Raw genomic sequence first — 18,207 nt, forward strand, 5'->3', positions numbered from 1 at the left:
ACATTTTTAAGTAATTTTTAACATTCTTACTTTCAGAACATCCCACTCCACTGACACATGCCTCCTCTATTTGAGCGACCACATCAAACACGAGGTGGACGCTGGAAAATACTGCGGCATGGTCATGCTGGACCTCCAAAAGGCTTTTGACACCGTGAACCACTCCATACTGGTTAACAAGCTTAAAGCTATTGGTTTTGATAGCACATCAGTGAGCTGGATGCAAGCCTACCTGGAGGGGAGAGAACAGATGGTGGAGGTGAACGGAACACTGTCCCCTCCCCTCCCAGTGAGCTGTGGCGTCCCACAAGGAAGCATACTAGGGCCTTTACTGTTCCTAATATATGTTAATGACATGACATCAGCTTGTGACTGCAACTTGTTCCTGTTCGCAGATGACTCAGCACTGCTGGTCTCGGACAGGAACAAACTGCAGGTTGAAAAGACCCTCAGCTCTGAACTCGGTAGAATCTGCACCTGGCTCGCTGATAACAAACTATCCTTACACCTGGGAAAAACTGAATCCATTCTCTTCGGATCAAATAGTAATCTCAGCAAGGCAGATGGCTTCTTGGTTAGAGTGGGTGACAATATTATCACACGAAAAGATCAAATTACCTACCTAGGTTCCATCCTGGAGGCCAATCTTTCCGGTGATAAAATGGCCACCAACGTAATCAAAAAAGTCAATCAAAGAACAAGATTCCTTTACAGGATCTCCTCACTGGTCAGCAAAAACACCTTGAAGACCTTAACAGGAGCCCTCGTACAAGGTTTCTTTGACTATGCATCCACCTCTTGGTACCACAGCACCTCAAAGGCCCTTAAAACAAGGCTCCAGACCTCCCAAAACAAACTGGTCAGGCTCCTACAAGGCCTCACCCCCCGAACCCACCTCACCCCTGCCCACTTTGACAGGCTGGGATGGCTTAGGGCCGACAACAGAGTACAGCATCTTGCAATGGGTTTGGTTCCACACCACCAAGATACCCATGTACCTGTCTAAATACTTCCTTAATGTAAACGAAGTACACACCCACACAACACCAGAGGGAGTGCAACGCTCCTATGCCACCAAAATGTGGACCGCCCTACCAACAGTCATTAAGACATGTGAATCCCTTGACTCCTTCAAAACCGCTCTCAAAGGGCACCTACGGATGGCTGCAATTCGAAACTGTATATGTATCTTTTCCCTTTTTGCTTCCTATATGATGAATTCCTGTTCTGTTCTTTAGCTACATAGAAATGTCTATTTGTATGTCTCTAAATGTTTTGATGAATTGAACAATGTGGACCCTGTTGTAAACAAGTGTAGTGCTTAATTGGGTCGTCCACTCACAGTTAACAGTCTTTGTATTGAGTTTGTGCTTGAAATGTACTGTAATTCTGCAAACTGTTAATAAATATTTCAATCAATCAATCAAAGTGATTGCGAGTACTTTTTTCACCACTAGTTGTGTGTACCCGTTAGTGAGGAAGTGTCCCGTGGCGTCTACCAATAGGAAGAGCTCCTTCTGCGTCTTGTTGCTGTTTCCTGTGTACAGGTAGTGCTCCAGCGGAACGGGTCTCTTCACTGTGCTGATTACGTAGATGTGTCTCTTCTTTATACGCCTGGAAAGGGACACGCAGGCGACACAGTCAGACAGCCATAAAACACAAGCTGGATACATGAGTTTAACATTAGCCATAGTGGACTGGTAGACAACCAGTGGTAGTTGTTAATTAGCAATATCATTCAAAGCCTTTTCTGACCTCACTTTCTCTCGCCACACACATTTTGGTTGATTGGAACACAGTCATCACTACAATTTCGCTCCTCCCCGCCTGGTGATTTGTCCACCTCTGCCATCTAGTGTTCCACATATGAACTGCACCTTTGATAAGCAAGCATTGCTGTAGCAAGACAGCAGTCACAGCTGTTACCCTGAAACTCGAATAAACTGAAATGACTATCTAACAGCTGAACTCAACAGCCTGTTACAATTTGGCATGCAGCTGGGCTCAGCGTCAGGTGCCTACCCAATCCACTCGCTGAACTCCACGGCGTTGGGCACGGTGGCACTGAGGAGAATGATGCCAACATGTTCAGGAAGCATGATCAGAACTTCCTCCCAGACCACGCCTCTCTGAGAACACAACGTTAAACCACAGTTACTTACTTTATACTGCCACAAAAAACTGGACATATCAAGAACGTTGAGTTTGTGGTTGAAACCATTGTGTTTATTGACAATCAACCTGTCAAATCCCCTAAGCATCTTCATCGGTTAGTTTGACTGCATTACTCTCTATCCCCATTTCCTTTTTTATATATATATATAATTATTAGCCCACGATTTTGTAACCCATTGTTCACCCCTGTGTATATTATCTAATGTGATCCTGGGCTCTACACACCCTCCGATAACCTAGTCCCCATATATGGGGGACATGGGGAGAGCAACAGACTTGAACTCATGCTTCTATCCCCATTTCCTGTCAGTCCACTATCCTATCAAATAAAGGTATAAAAAAGGGCTGCCCAAAAGAAAATTAAAAGAAAGAAAGAAAGAAAGAAAGAAATTCCCAGATTGGAGCTTTAATACCCCCCAAAAAAATATAATAATATCACCCACCTCCCCCGCCAAATAATAGCAGGGGCTATTACTTTGTTATTATTGCAGAGGGGCTATTATTTGCAGCTTCTTCAGCCTAATTGGAACTGTAACCAAATAATGGCTTGGCCAGTGCAAAAATAAATACAAGCCTGCTGCAAATAGCCGGTTGGTTCCTTTACGTTTTAAACGCCCAGGGTCCAAATTGAATTTGCACCCGCACGCTACAATTTGGAAATATACGGTATACGTCTGAACACATAGTCTAGACAGGACAGTGAATCAATAATTCATCTAGTGACTTTTCAACAGACTGAATCACATGGTCGTGCCTTACCTCTGCATCGTTGATGTAGTGAACCTCATCAAAGATGACCCACTCCAAGTCTCTGATGACCTCTGAGCCGTTGTAAAGCATGGACCTGACAACACAGAGACAATCTAGACGGGCTTCCAATAACATCTATGCAAACATACATCATGCCAATGTGTTCTGAATGAAGATACATCACTACATTGTTTAATGCGTTTAAAGACTCCACCAATGTTATTTCCTTCTTATTTTTCCCCCACCCAACAGTGTACATGTTGTTGGAAATCATATACATCAGGCCTTGGCAAAGCGATAACAACCAGGCAGACTAACTGCCTGGTTGGCAATGGGGGTTTCATATTTCCATCACCTTCAGCCAAATTCCAGAGCTTACATTTTTGAACACACAAAATAGCAGATGTACAAGCTCACAATACGTCACAAGTTGTGAGCCTGAAGATTGGCTATTTTCAGCATGCAACCAAGTGTAAAATATACTATTATGATGCCAGCCAAAATACATTCATTGTCAACTAAATAAACTGTAGATTTAATCGACTATAATCTTATTATACTTAATCGACTAAAACTAGACAAACCTAAAGCCTTTCAGATGACTAAAATACTGTATGACTAAAACTAAATGAAAATTTCTTCAAAATTAAGACTGCTGTATTATAGCGATGTTTCGTTCTTGAAATAAATGTTTTAGATTTTCCGATAAGGGATGGTACAACAAGCACCTGAGAATCTCAGTGGTCATGATGAGACAGGAAGCCTCCGGACTGATTTGGACGTCACCCGTCAGGAGTCCCACGTCTCCAAACGTGTTCTTGAGGTCCCGGAACTTCTGGTTGGACAGAGCCTTGATGGGGGACGTGTAGATGGACCTATAACACGGACACACATTCAGCATTCAGTTCACTGGTCGAGAATGTTCATATACAGTACTCCGTACAAATTGGTCGTACACAAGACAACTAAAGCCCAACACACACCGTCTGTGAACGCCGCGCGTCAAAACAGCCGCCTCCGTTAATTTCAATTAACCTATCCCACACCGGCGGCGCGCGTTCACGCCTCGCCTGACGCGCCGATACGCTGCTGTTCTATTTTCCAGGCGTTGCCGCGCGGCCTCCATCCGGGAATCCGTGGGCGTGGCTGGCCAGCCGCGTGGTAGCGTGCCGCGTCCTGTGGGTGTTGCTGTGCAGCTATGACGTGCGGCAATACTGTGCGGCGTCGCTGCGCACCCGCTTCACAGACGGTGTGTGTTGGGCTTAATACACGAAGGACGAGCGCACTGTGATGTTATGAAATGTAAATCAAGACCACACACACCTGGTCATGTGTTTCTGGGAGAGGGCGATGGCGTACTCAGCCACCACAGTTTTCCCAGCTGAAGTGTGCGCTGCCACAAAAACAGACTCATGAGACTCCAGTCTCAACACCGCTTGCTTCTGGAACACGTCCAATTCAAAAGGCCACTGGACCGCAGGACAGCGGAGAGAGATGAGAGAGTAACTTACTATACTGATGTTGGACTGATAACACAGAACTGTGCGCACGCACACACACGCACACGCACACGCACACGCACTCACACACACACACACACACACACACACACACACACACACACACACACACACACACACACACACACACACACACACACACACACACACACACACACACACACACACACACGACTGTACAAATATATGAAGTTATCACTTTGGCTTCTTTACCTTGAATGCTGGATTAGGGATGCGTTTATGGAAATCAGGGCAGGGGGAGGCGATATCTACAGGTATGGCCCATTTCTTTTTTTCCTCTGGAACCTCTTTTGGTTTGGACACATCTCTCTCCTTCTCTGATGTAGTAGTGGGGGGTGACACAGCATCCTGCAAATGGAACAATACAATACAACTGGATTTCAATGTCAAACACCACATTTGAAAAGACTGTTAAGAGGAAATGTTACAGTACTATCTCTCTTCTATCCTTTGAGACGAATTGTGATGAGACCGGTCTGATATCTTCATTTCCTACTGTATGACACTTATGTCCTAAATAGCCTACTTTGTCGTACAACGAATAGCAAAAATATCCAATCTACAAGCTCTTCTGGGAATTGCCACCATGCCCAAAATAGGGACGCCAGGTTGAAAGTGGTTCAAACCACAGTTTTTGTTCTTGTTGTCTCTAGGTTCTCATCCCATCCATCCCAGGCTAAGAAGGAGAATCCAGCATAATAATGCATTTTTATATTTTTATAGCACTTCTCTATGCACAGTGCTTACTCAAAGCGCTTTACAATGGTCCATTCATTCATAAATTGGGAGGTGAAGCGGCAAACAGTCCTCACTTCCCACATTCACACACCAATGGTGGCAACCACTGGAAGCAATGTGGGGAGAATCCAGCATGGGATCATGACAGAAGAATAATTTCCTTAGGTACCTTGATGCCTAGGTCCTCCAAGCTGTTTGTTCTCGCTAGTTTCTGCGTTTCACCATTTTCTTGGCCTTTCTCCTTCTCCTCCACCACAAGGTGCAAGTCAATGACATCATCAAAGGTGGACAGAAGAGACATGAGGTTGACTTCCGCCTTTGCTGTTTTGGCATCTTGGAGAAGAAAAGAAAATCATACGGTAGATGAGTGGATTATATTATACATTAATACATGCATTAATTCATTTGAACTAAAATCCTAATAAGATGGACTGAGCTCAATACAAACCTTTGTCAGTGAAGTCCACACCAGCTTTGAATCCAGGAGGAACTGCAAGCAAACCTGTAAGGAGGAACATCGAAATAGAAATGTATGCCTGACCAATGTTTTATTACAGTTTCATGTTATTGCATGAATTGTTATGGGATTGCAGTTAAGGCGATGAAGTCAACTATCACCATTCTCAAAGTCTATGTCCTCCTCCAGCTCAGATTTCTTTTTGATCTGTTCCAGAGTAAGTTCCTCCATACCGCCTGTGAAGCAATTGACAATGACATCACACAGTTTGTTCACGTCTTACTAGAACGATGACAGAATTATACATTATTTCATTGATTGTCCCGTGTGTATGGAACAGCACTACAAACGCTTCAGGTTGATTTGATATACTCTATTGTCCCCTTGGGGACATTTGTCCTCTGCGTTTGACCCATCCCATAGGTCATAGGAGCTGTTACATAACTACCGTACGGCGCTCAGGGACCATTTCCAGTTGTAATGCCAGTACCTTGGTCAAGGACACTGGCAGTATGCAACTAATTAATGAATTACCGTTCCCCCCGGTACCATTCAGAGTGACATTCCCACTAGGGGCATTCATATGGAAAAGGATTCTACTGTCCATAAACAATAAGCTGCTTTGGACTGACTGTCTGCTCTATCACATTGTATGTTACCCTTTAAACACTTCATTTTATCTAAACACTAGTGTCGAGTGGCCAGACTGTTACCTCTCGCAATTTTCAAATGCTTCGAGCACGGAAGCTCTGATCATGAGTAAAATATAAAGCTGATGAAAATCCGCAAATGTATTCGAATATAAATAGAAACCATCTAAGCATATATAGCTTGTTGCTTAGCAGAAATAGAAATTAAAAAATAATAATTTAAAATTTAAAATATATTTTCGTGAACGGAAATGGCAGCTATCTTACTCTGATTTCGAGGAGCATTCGGAGATTGTGGAATAGTTCTCTGGCTACAGGAGACTGGATAAACACTGACTCACCGGGCAGGAAGGGGTAGTTAGTGTTGCTTCCTCTCAGGCTCTCTGACGGAGGACCTGGCTGACGTTGTAAAGACAACGAATTCTTGGCTGAGAGCCCTGTGTCCTCCAGCAGCACCTTCACATTAACACAAAGATGGAACGGGAAAAATACATCAAGCTAAATCAACCGTGTGTGTGTGTGTGTGTGTGTGTGTGTGTGTGTGTATTTTTGAATAGCAAAAGTATAAAATATTGCTTTTCAGCTCAATCAAAAATTACACAAATGCTTACCCGGTTTTAATGGGTTATGTATTTGTCTATCTACACGAGTGTCACAATGCCCGCAACATTTAAACCTATCGACCGTTGCTGTGCTTGCCTTAACCCATTCTGACCGGGCACCCATTTTGGTGTCAGTATCATGTTATGCTTTAGCTATTTAAAAATAGCAGATCTACAAGCTCGTATCGCGCCACCGAGTGGCGCGATACGAGCTTGTAGGTCTGCTATTTTTTGAAAAATCGAAGAACGACTGACATTTTTAGAATCTGATCTCAGGTCAGAATGGGTTCATCAGACCAGTGTGTGTCCAGTGGAAACCTCGTATGAATCTGATCTCAGGTCAGAATGGGTTAAGGTCATAAAAGGCAAGGTTGTCAGCCAGGAGGATTCTGAACACTGATGCGGTCTACAAAAAGACACAGAGTAGGCTCTTCTTCCTTGTGCTACCAGTTCTATGATGCAGTCTGCTGGGGAGGCAACATGACAGACAAGGATGCTAGGAACCAGTGTTTTTTTGGGCAGCAAATTTTGAATAGTTTTCATTTCGTTTTAGTCACCCGAAATGTTTTAGTGAGTCTAGTTTTAGTCGACTAAATATCGTAAGATTTTAGACTTATGATAGATTTTTGACTAAATCAACTGTAGATTTAGTCGACTAAAATAAAATTTGGCGCGCCCTGATGCCGTTGCAATGGCTGATTTTACACTTGCTGAAAATAGCGGATCTACGATCTACAAGCTTGTAGATCATATCGGTATTTTCAGCATGCAACCAAGTGTAAAATGACTTATGCTGGATTTCTTATCCACTTCCTAACATTTTAGTCTAGTTTTTATTTGTTGACGAAATTTCTCAGTATATTTAGTCTTAGTTTTAGTCATCATAGCTTAGTTTTCATTTAGTTTCTGTCAACAAACATTTTTCGTCTTAGTTTTAGTCGACAAATTCAACACATAATAAGAGACGGGCCATAATGGACAATGTGAGTCATCCTCGCCACAACATCCTGCCAGGCCACAAAACAATACACAAGGATCTGTTCCATCCGATCTGTTCCATCCGATGTTTAAGAACACCTTTGTCCGAACAGCAATTTGGCTCTTGACTTTAATTCCATGACCAGCCGATAGGCCTATGAACTGGACTAATAGTTTTTGTTATTTATCTATGGGTCTATAACAAAGGATCATTATTATTCCCAGTGACCTTTTTTACTTTTACATTTTTATCCCACGATTTTTGTAACCCATTTTATGTTCACCCAGTGTCAATTGTCCTGGGCACTACACTCTCTCTGCCAACCTGGGGAGAGCAACGGACTGACATCATGCATGAGGAGTCCAAGCTACTTCTTTTCACCTGACAGGGGTGAGTTTCCCCAGTTGGACTTGGTGTGTGTGTGGAAGGAACACGTTATTCCAACCAGTTCCTTTCCCCTCCATCAGGCACCCTGGCTGGCTAGGGGAAGGCAGTATTACTGGATTACTGCATGTGTTTTGTGAGGGTATACCGTAGGGGACACAGGGAGAACATGCATACTCCACACAGAAAGGCTCTTTTGCCAGCAGTGACACATTTTAATGCTTTATATGCTTATTCATAATATATTTTGTATATATGTCTTCTCTCAATTTTAACCTGTGCCTCACTGCCTCCTTCTTTTTGTGATGTTTCTTTTTCTTTTTTTCCAACTAATCTTACTGTATGCTCAAGCTTGCATGAGTTATGGGATAACTGAATTTCCCTTCGGAGATTAATAAAGTATCCATCTATAAAACGTGTCATTGACAGGTGGCACTCCTTTCCAAAAGTTTAACAATTTTCAGCTCAAACCCTTAAAGTATCCAGGGCTCTCCACCAAAAAACTAAACACTAGATGCAGAGAGTGGCTGAATCGTACTGCTCCACACTTGGAAGAGGAGCAGTGCAGCGTTGTCTTCACCATAGAAATACATGGCAGACAGGTCCACACTTTCTGTGGACATGGGCACTAAAATAACAAAGAGCAGTGCGGTGGTGAACTATACCTCTGTGAAATCCAGTAGCATTCCTGTGGTTGGATCTCTGACCACCGACAGGCTGGAGTGCAGGGGAGACGGGGTGCAGTGGAGCAGAGAGTCCATGTGTGTGTGTCTCTCACTCACACTGGAGGGGAAATGGCTTATTACTTCAGTATTAAGTTAACATTTTGCAATTCAATATAATTGTAGGCATACATACATATGAACACATATTACATATGATATACGTACACTGTCGTACAATATGTTACATACCGGTAATACAACTTGGCCAAAAAATAGCACATTATTAATGTATTAACCTTCAGCAAAACATTACATACAGACATGAATACGCGTACTTGAGAAACTTTTGGAAGGCAGCATCGGTGTCATGTATTGGAAGCCAGACGGGGTCGCGTAGAAACTGGCTCTCTATTTCTGTCTCCAGGCTCACGCTGGTAGGAGGCAGGCCATGAGGAAGCTATACACGACAAAACATAAAGAGATAATGGATGGGACAGCTGACATCAGTGGTGCAACAGTAAATCGAAATAATCAATTTGATTCTGATTGATTATAGAAAAAGTATTATTCTGTTTATTTTAAGAGCTGGACAGATGGTGAGACCGTGAGACCCCCAAACATATCACTTACTGTACTCTACCTTTACATTAAGATTTAATTAATGAATAGATTAAAAAAAAAAAAAAACCTTTTAAAATGTATCTCGTTAAAATAATGAGATACGAAATCAGCAAAATATTGGTAATCTGTGGACCACAGATTAGACCGTCACTCTCTAGAACTCTCCCCCAAATCAGGATCAGCATTGGAGCCAAGTTGCCAACAGGTCCATCAGGCTCTATAGTCTGCCTCTATAGCCTACTGACCGTGCTGTGTGGAGGTAGAGGCTGACCAAGGGGCAGAGGATGGGTGATCAGCTCCAGCCTGCCGGAACAACCCATCTCCAGCAGTGACAGAGGCAGGTCTGTGGGGCCCGTGGGGGGGAGTTCTATTCAGTGGTTGGGGAACAGAGAGAACATCACAACACCATGCAGTGATGAATTCTGTACTCTCAATGCAAACGTTTATCTTTCTCCCTGCTTGTCCTAGTGAACAGCCAGGCCCCAGGGTGGAATTAAAAATCCATCCTGACCACTTAAACAATATATTTCAAGAAATCGATATTGCATAAAACTACAGGTATAATTATATTCAGCATTTTGTCCAAGTCATGACAGGCACAGAGCACAGATCAGTGAAGGAGACAAGTGATCATTGACAGATAAAAGGGCTGAGCGATATTATATGATATATATGATACAATATGAATACGATACGATTACCCTGAAACTGAAAGACGTTGAACTATCGCTATTTAGACTGCCTGAGGCTGAGCCGTCAAATCATCACGATCATCTTCACAGTTAACTGGAAAATGTTTGTTTTGTAAACACCATTGACAATGGTGTCGACTATTACAGTATCATGCTCTTTATTGTTAATGGCGTTTAATGTTTGTGTTGGCACCGTTTGTTTTATATCACCATTACATCACCTAATCAACATGAGTTAGACTTAATTATATTAGCGACACTCACTTCACACGGGTGTGATTTTTAATTCATACCATTTTGTTATGAAGTGTTAGTTTGACATATGCCTACCCAGAAGAGTTGTGAATGAATGACGTACACAAGACCAATTTGCAACATTTTGCAACATATAAACCAGATCGTAGTCGATATATCGTATCAATAATATCATAATAACATGATGATCGTATATTGAAACTTGGGAGTTCTGTTGGCTAGCAAGTATAAGTTAGCCTCATTATCACCCTGTACATATGCAACAATTGTTCTATGTTAGCCCGTTACCTATAAAGGCAACATATAAGTACCTTGCTTTACTTAAGTCTATGCTTTGCGCTATCAGTGATGAATGTATGTACAGACGTAATGGATCGCCTTACCTATTCTTTCCATCGCTCCACTCGCCAAATGAATCACAACCCTATGATCACAACAAACTGGACTGGAACCCCAAATAATACTTCCGGGTTAGTCAGCCTTCAAAATAAAACGCTGAAGAAGAAGTTGCCTTGACGAATAAAAAGTTTTATTATGATTATTATGATGATTATTATTAAAGGACCAAAAGCAGTCCTGTTTTTTCTTCTCCTTCTCCTCCTTCCGCCAAAAATAGCAAATTGACTGTAGCAATGTTGTTCTTTGCCTGACACTGTTCACTGGGTTGGATGTTATGTTAGAGATGGTAAACATCTTCTTCTGTGCCACTACAGCGTTGTCTTTGAGGATGTAGCTCTGGATTGGTGGATTTGATCCACTGCTGCTGCAGGTCAAAGTGAGTGACTGAGCTAATATGATGTAAATTCTCCATTCATTGTCAATGGCATTTAATGTTTGTGTTACACAAAAATAGTTGATTTGCTCAGACACATAGGCTATGACGTAAATGCTCCATTAATTTTCAATAGCATTTAATGTTTGTGTTAGGACAAGCATCATTCTACACTATAGCTGAATATAGCAGGGCATAGCGCCCCTCAAAAATAAGAGTGAGCATAACCATCTGAGCAGCCACCAGCTGGGTATAGCTGAAACTGAATTTGCCCTGCGTGTCTAACAAATGTATCCTACACAAACTTTATAGGGCGTTTTCTCCAGGAAAGGTATTGCTGTATTGCTTTGTGATGATTTTACTGTGATTTTAACACAGTACAGATGGTGTGTATACCAATATACACCACTAGATGGAAGCAGTAGAATGTAATCTTCATTGTCATCATAATCAATCAAGAGTGACTAGTGTAGTGACTATAGAGTCCAGTCTATCTAGAGTCTAGATTGTAGACCATAGGACTAGACCAACAACTTGTTATGTTGCACAGATGGTTCTCTACATTCTTTGTGTGCATTGTCCACAGAACTTGATGTAACATTGTTATAGCAGTGTAGTATGAATTGTATTGGATCAAGACTATCAAATAGATGTATTTTATAGTCTGACTTTTGCTTTCTTCATGCTTGGTTGGAAATGTTAAAAGCTAAGCCTTCTACTGTAAATTAATACGTAGGCAGTACCATTGTGTCATCTATCATCTTCACTTCTGACAGAGCCAGCAGTTTCTCTGCTGAACAAAGACAGGAAGCATGTCGTCTCCATTTCCTGTAGGTATCAGTTCCTGTCCTTAGAGGCAAACGTGGGAAAACACACAACTCTATGGGGAGAATAAGAGTGCAAACATGTGTAGAATTGGGTGATTATACTGTTCAAAACTACACCTCTCACTGTAAAGAACAGAAAAGGTTTGTCATCAAAGTTCAAAGAGAGAGTATACTATCTTTGTTATTACTGTATTTGTGTTATATCAACAGTATGGATGCATATGTGAATATGTCCCTAGCTTTGCTTGTAATGTTGGTGTGTGAATTATTTCATTACCAAGTTGATCATACTGCACAGAACAACCGTTAGTCAATCAAAATTAATTCCTAATTCTACGCAGCAGTGTCCAACGTCCAATGTATTTACTTTGAAATAGGCCTATATCTTTATTCTTTATGGTTGGTGTATGGGTATGCTGTACAGTGTACAACACCAAGTCTTACTTCATTGACCGGTATCCCAGGGGTCTGTAGCCCACTAGGGGCTGAAAATAGCCAATCTACATGCTCTCGAAGCTTTGCAACTCAATGCATTAGGTCCTACTCCTAATGCATTATTTTCTCTTTTTTTACTCAAAACCTTCCTTCTGTGGATCCCTGGTACAAAATATTTTCAGATGGGGGTCGACATCCAATATAGCATAAATATGGAGGCTCTTGACATGAAAAGGTTTGAGAACCACAGCCCTATATAAACAGGGCCAAACATAAGGTCACACTGCGGGAGGGCTTAACGTCTGGTGACTGATGAGAAATGCGATTTATTTTGAGTTGCTGCGTCACAGAGGCTTTTGTCTGGCTTTCCTGTGCCCTGCTCTCCAATAGCATGTTTGTTTTCAGGCCTATATTTGCGTGTCCTGCTGTTAACAGTGGGGAAATCCTGTCCGACCCCCTCAGCCCATTGCCCACAACAACACTGGCACTTAGTGACGTGCAGAACTCTGAATGTTTTTTTCTTATTTTTTTTCCTTTAACTTACGTAATTCACACAGCTCTAATCTTTGTTTGAACAGTCCATCCAGCGTGCCTTATTGCAGAAACTTGTATAGAGCCTAGCCTGGAAATTGATTGCTTTGTTATAATTCTCAAAACAACCACATTCTTTGATATCATCACTTATTACTGTATCATGCATGGTAATAGAGATGCACCTCACACACACACACACACACACTCACGCAACGCACGCACTCTCTCTCTCACACACACACACACACACACACACACACACACACACACACACACACACACACAGTACAAACGGGGACAGATGGTTGCAGTTAGTTCTGAATATTAAATGGTAGTTGATCTTGGCAGTTGAGTTGTCTGTGGAAAATATGAGTAATGCTGATTCGACAAATTATCTCTAAGTTCTAATGTGGTCCTTGTTTAACTGATTAGTCGATCACTGTGACTGGAAATCATGTTCTGTTAAGTGTTCCTGGCGGATCAGGTGTACAAAAGCACAAAAGTATTGGTATCAAAATGTACTTAAAGTACCAAAAGCTGAAAGTGCTCGTTATGAAATAGCAGTTCTGCAAATCTGCTATTTTCAAATGGGCTGAAGTTGTTAATGTGTGTTTTGTAATAATAATAAAAATCTACAAAGTAGCTACAGTAACTAGTAGAAGTAAAAGTACAGAACATTTTACATACTGTACTCAAGTAAAATACAAATACCTCAATATTGTACTTAAGTACAACACTTAAGTAAATGTACTTAGTTACCACTGCATATGAGGCTCTGCTCATAATGGAGGTAAGATCACTGATAGTCCAACATTCACTGCATGGCTCTCTTGAGTCAGTTCATTCATATCAGAACATGCAAGGAAATAGTTTTGTTTGCTATGAACTCAGGCATGACAACTGAGATTTTTTTTTTTACCTATTCCAGATTTGTCGCTTTTGATCATCAACTTAGCACTAAAATAGCATGTAAAATCTGAATCCCCCACCCACCCCTTTTCCCCCTCACTGTTGCTGTCGGGAGGAAATCTCATTTTTGAGGTTTTTGATATTTTTGGCATAAATCAGTGCTATTGAACACCCTTTACGTCTGTGTGTTGTTTCGAAAATATTGAACCAATGGAAAGTATACTAAAAAGTGCTTTGGACAAAACCTCTTAACTCCATTGGACCCTCAAAATGTCTGCTAAAGCAACTAACTCCACCACCTCTCCCCCTGTCATGGAAGTAATTGACAATATATAAAGTTACAACACCAACTTTGATGAGGCTGTATTGCTTTGTTTAAAAAAAATCCTTAACAATCCTTAATTTCCTGGAAAATGTATATTTTTAATTTCCTGATAAATGAACATTTTGGAGTTATGAGGTTTCCTCCCGACAGCAGAGATATGTTTCTTTTCCCATGATGATTTCCCGTTTTGACTATAATATAGTTGTGTATATTCGTACATCTCTAAATGTTTTGATGAATTGAAAATGGTGGGCCCTAAGTGTAATGCTTTATGGTGTCGTCCACTCACAGTTAACAGTGGTGCAACCACTCCAAGGAACAGCAATGTCCGTGTTGTTAACCTAATCCCCTATGTGTGTGACTATGAGTAGCAGTAGGGGAAAAAGTGGCGCTGTTGTGCCAGGAACAGAGAGAGAGAGAGTGCTGCACTGTTGCCTGCTAATGAGAGACAGAGAGAGAGAGGGGAGGGGGGGGCAGGGGGAGAGGGAAGATGCACCACTCAGTTCACACGGGTGTGATTTTTGTATTGAGTTCGACCCGCAACATGCTGTCAGGCTGAGGCTGGCAATGCAGGGTATGCCCAGATCACCATGGAGGCGGCCCTGGCCCACGCAGTTGCCAAATTTGAGTGTGTGTGCGTGCGGTGCGTGCGTCCGTGCGTCCGTGCGTGAATTACGTTGAATGCAAATCAATAGGATTATTCAGTACTAATCCAGATGCAGTCAAGTCTACCAGCTGAGCTGAGAAAGGTTTTTGCTTTGTTGCATGTGGCACACTAAACCTATAGTACATGAAATAATTCATGTAGTGTTGCCATTAGAGAGTACCGACCAAAGCCAGGCTTATATAACTAGCCATATAAGCCAAAATGGGCTCCAGCCTTGCTGAAGCTGTCATTTGCTGAAGCAGTAAAACAATAGGAGTGAAGGGTGAGAGATAGCAGACCACACTCGCCTGCCGTGGTAATAACACTGTTGGTTGGCTATATTTAGGTCCTCACTTCGCACTGTGTGTGTGTGTGTGTGTGTGTGTGTGTGTGTGTGTGTGTGTGTGTGTGTGTGTGTGTGTGTGTGTGTGTGTGTGTGTGTGTGTGTGTGTGTGTGTGTGTGTGTGTGTGTGTGTGTGAGTCATGTATACTGAATGTATGCTTGTGTGTGAATACACCACTAGGTCCTACAACAAGCTCAGATCCCTACAAAGCTGTGACAGCTTATAATTTACACACAGGAGTAGATAACAATGGCAATGCAATGACCCTGACATTTTAGTGTGCAATTGTGTTTGTGTCGCATCCCCTTTCTCTGCAGATATATTACACAAGTACAGTACAGAGATACAGTCACGATTAACGTTAAAGTTGACCTTTTTGCAAAAGGACATTCTGGCCTTTCCTTGCCTTTTGAGTCCAAAGCATGCCTCCCATTAACAAGCTTCAGAGCTCAGCAGGGAGAAATGACTTCCTATAAAGACAGCTAAGGTCTAAGAAAATCACAAGGACCTTTCCCTGGACACATTTTACTAGGGTTTGAAGCCAGCTGATGCATTTATAGAAAGCACAAGACAAAACTCAATTCACTTGGTTTCTTGTCATTTTATCTTTTCCTATACTGAAAAATCCTTGTGGGACTTGAGCTTTCAATGCATAACACTGAGCAGCTGGAAACCTAAGACGCAGCAAGATGGATCCCAACAGTTCTTACTCGTCGATGACAGATAGACGATATATGTGCAGTAACCCAGACCTCACCTCCGACTGCTCACCCTATGTCCTGATATAGGCCCAGTCCTTTCCCTCTGTCTCAGCACAGGATGTTTTCGCTCCCCTGATTGGGGTACGGCATTCATTGCCCTGTTTCTATTGGCTGGCAGCCAGCATTTTTAAGAAATCGCAGTTAGATAAGCCAATCAGAGGGGCCGTGACAACCCCCAGGACTATCAACACTGCTGTTTACCTAACCTTGTCCTCCACTGTTGCTCAATGTGTGTGTGTGTGTGTGTGTGTGTGTGTGTGTGCGCGCGTGCGCGTCTGTCTGTCTGTCTGTCTGTCTGTCTGTCTGTCTGTCTGTCTGTCTGTCTGTCTGTCTGTCTGTCTGTCTGTCTGTCTGTCTGTCTGTCTGTCTGTCTGTGTGTGTGTGTGTGTGTGTGTGTGTGTGTGTGTGTGTGTGTGTGTGTGTGTGTGTGTGTGTGTGTGTGTGTGTGTGTGTGTGTGTGTGTGTGTGTGTTTGCGTGTGAGCACGTGCCCTATACTGTATGTATGATGATGTGTCTGTGCAGTGTGGTATTTAGGCTGAGTGTACAATATGTACAGTAGGCCTGTAGCATTTTGTTGCTGTCGGGCAGAAACCTCGCATCTCCATATTTCCGTGAATTAATATGCTACTCGATCGTACAAGAGTGCCGATCTGCAAGCTCACTACGTGTCACATGATATCGCAACGCCTGAGCTTGTAGCCTACATTGTCTGTGGGTTTTGTATGTCTGCCGGCAGTAGTGTAAAGTACTGTAACTAAGTACGTTTAAGGTGAAATGAAAAGGCCAGCACTCATTATATGTCCTTTTCACATGATTTTATTGACCTCTGATGAGAGTGGACAACGTACGCGTTTCGACCTGCAGAGTGCTGTAGTGTCTGCTGCTACGGCAGTACTTTTTTACTAAGTACATTTACTCAAGTACTGTAGCCTACTTAAGTACAATTTTGAGGTAATTACTTTACTTGATTATTGTCTCCACCAGGCCGAAGGCATGGGGAGAGAGTATGTTTTGCTCTCCGTCTGTGTGTGTGTCAGTCCTTCTGTTACTAGCTAATCTCCGGCACCGTTAACCCGGTCGATGCCAAATTTTGCACACACACTCCCTGGATGCCAACGATGAACCTCGATGAAACGGCCTGTTATAGTGCCACCAGGAGGCCGACTTTTGTAAACACATTATTTTATATTACTCTTCCAGATTCTGTCCAAAACTCCCACAAATCGTTACACAGTATCTCTATAGTCATGTGTTCAAGACGGATCTGTATTTCATATTCCATCCTAATTGGCTAACATTGGCTTTCAAAGTTTGCAGGATTGTGTGTGCGTCCTTCCATTTGTTAACAGCTAATGTCAGGCACCGTTAACCCGGTCGATGCCAAATTTTGCACACACACTCCCTGGATGCCAACAATGAACCTCTGCCATAGAGGTTGAAATACCACATGATCCAAGAATTTGGTGACTGGGTGACGTTACATTGATCAACACAAATTTCAACAAAGCATACTTTGTGTTACTCGCCAGTACAGCTGCGAAGAAAATCATCTTGGTTAATTGGAAATCTGAAAAATCACCTTCACAGAGACACTGGCTGAATGAGCTTTCATCATACTGTACCCCTGAAAAGATACTGTACAATGTAAGAAAAAGGCCTGCTACTTTTGAAAAGATATGGGGCAGGTTCTTTGAGGTTCTACCTTCAATATCTCCTCTGGGTTGATTTAGTTTTATTTATATTGTTATTTTCATGTATTTATCCGAGTTGTTGCTGTCAAGAGGTGTTGTGTATAATACAGAGTAATGAGAGCTGTGTAGTTTTCCTTTCTGGGGTTGGGGTGGGGGGTGGGTGGGGGGGTTTGTTTTTACTGTTTTTTGTCTTTTCCTTTTTGAGTTTGACTTGTCTTGTTTAAAAAAAAGGAAAAAAAAATCATGATTCTGTAATTCATTGTTGTAAATGATATCTGCATTGTCAATAAATAAATCTTAAAAAAAACAAAAAAACAATGAACCTCTGCCCCAAATATTCCAGAACGGCCTGTTATAGCTTCACCAGAAGGCCGACTTTTGTAAAACACATGCCTCAAATCATCCAATTGCCTTCCAAGAAGAAATGGCACCCTTTTCACATTGGCCTATTAT

The 18,207-nt window shown here is 42.2% G+C and overlaps 2 protein-coding genes across 3 annotated transcripts in view; one reads left to right on the top strand and one right to left on the bottom strand.

Moving 5' to 3' along the window:
- Positions 1-18,207, bottom strand: part of skic2 (SKI2 subunit of superkiller complex) — a 42,753-nt gene that overhangs the window by 23,502 nt on the left and 1,044 nt on the right. The window contains exons 1-14 of one of the 2 annotated variants that reach the window (XM_083774342.1): positions 10,893-10,967; positions 9,808-9,929; positions 9,277-9,398; positions 8,942-9,059; positions 6,653-6,767; positions 5,823-5,897; positions 5,653-5,706; positions 5,374-5,537; positions 4,659-4,814; positions 4,249-4,394; positions 3,654-3,800; positions 2,935-3,019; positions 2,023-2,129; positions 1,468-1,614 (exon numbers count right to left, since the gene is read on the bottom strand). In XM_083774342.1, coding sequence (XP_083630468.1) covers positions 1,468-1,614; positions 2,023-2,129; positions 2,935-3,019; positions 3,654-3,800; positions 4,249-4,394; positions 4,659-4,814; positions 5,374-5,537; positions 5,653-5,706; positions 5,823-5,897; positions 6,653-6,767; positions 8,942-9,059; positions 9,277-9,398; positions 9,808-9,929; positions 10,893-10,905 — 1,571 coding nt within the window. In that variant the 5' untranslated portion in view covers positions 10,906-10,967. Of the gene's footprint in view, positions 1-1,467; positions 1,615-2,022; positions 2,130-2,934; positions 3,020-3,653; positions 3,801-4,248; positions 4,395-4,658; positions 4,815-5,373; positions 5,538-5,652; positions 5,707-5,822; positions 5,898-6,652; positions 6,768-8,941; positions 9,060-9,276; positions 9,399-9,807; positions 9,930-10,892; positions 10,968-18,207 lie in introns of those variants that run through there. The other variant, XM_083774343.1, reaches the window with a different exon arrangement.
- LOC310865323 (growth factor receptor-bound protein 10-like) overlaps positions 11,198-18,207 on the top strand; it is a 92,264-nt gene continuing 85,254 nt past the window's right edge. Inside the window, exon 1 of the mRNA XM_083774361.1 lies at positions 11,198-11,284. The gene's annotated coding sequence lies outside the window, so the exon portion shown is untranslated. The remainder of the gene's footprint in view (positions 11,285-18,207) is intronic.

This window comes from Protomyctophum parallelum (genome assembly GCF_964188405.1).
Source record: "Protomyctophum parallelum genome assembly, chromosome: 1".
Lineage (NCBI taxonomy): Eukaryota > Metazoa > Chordata > Actinopteri > Myctophiformes > Myctophidae > Protomyctophum > Protomyctophum parallelum.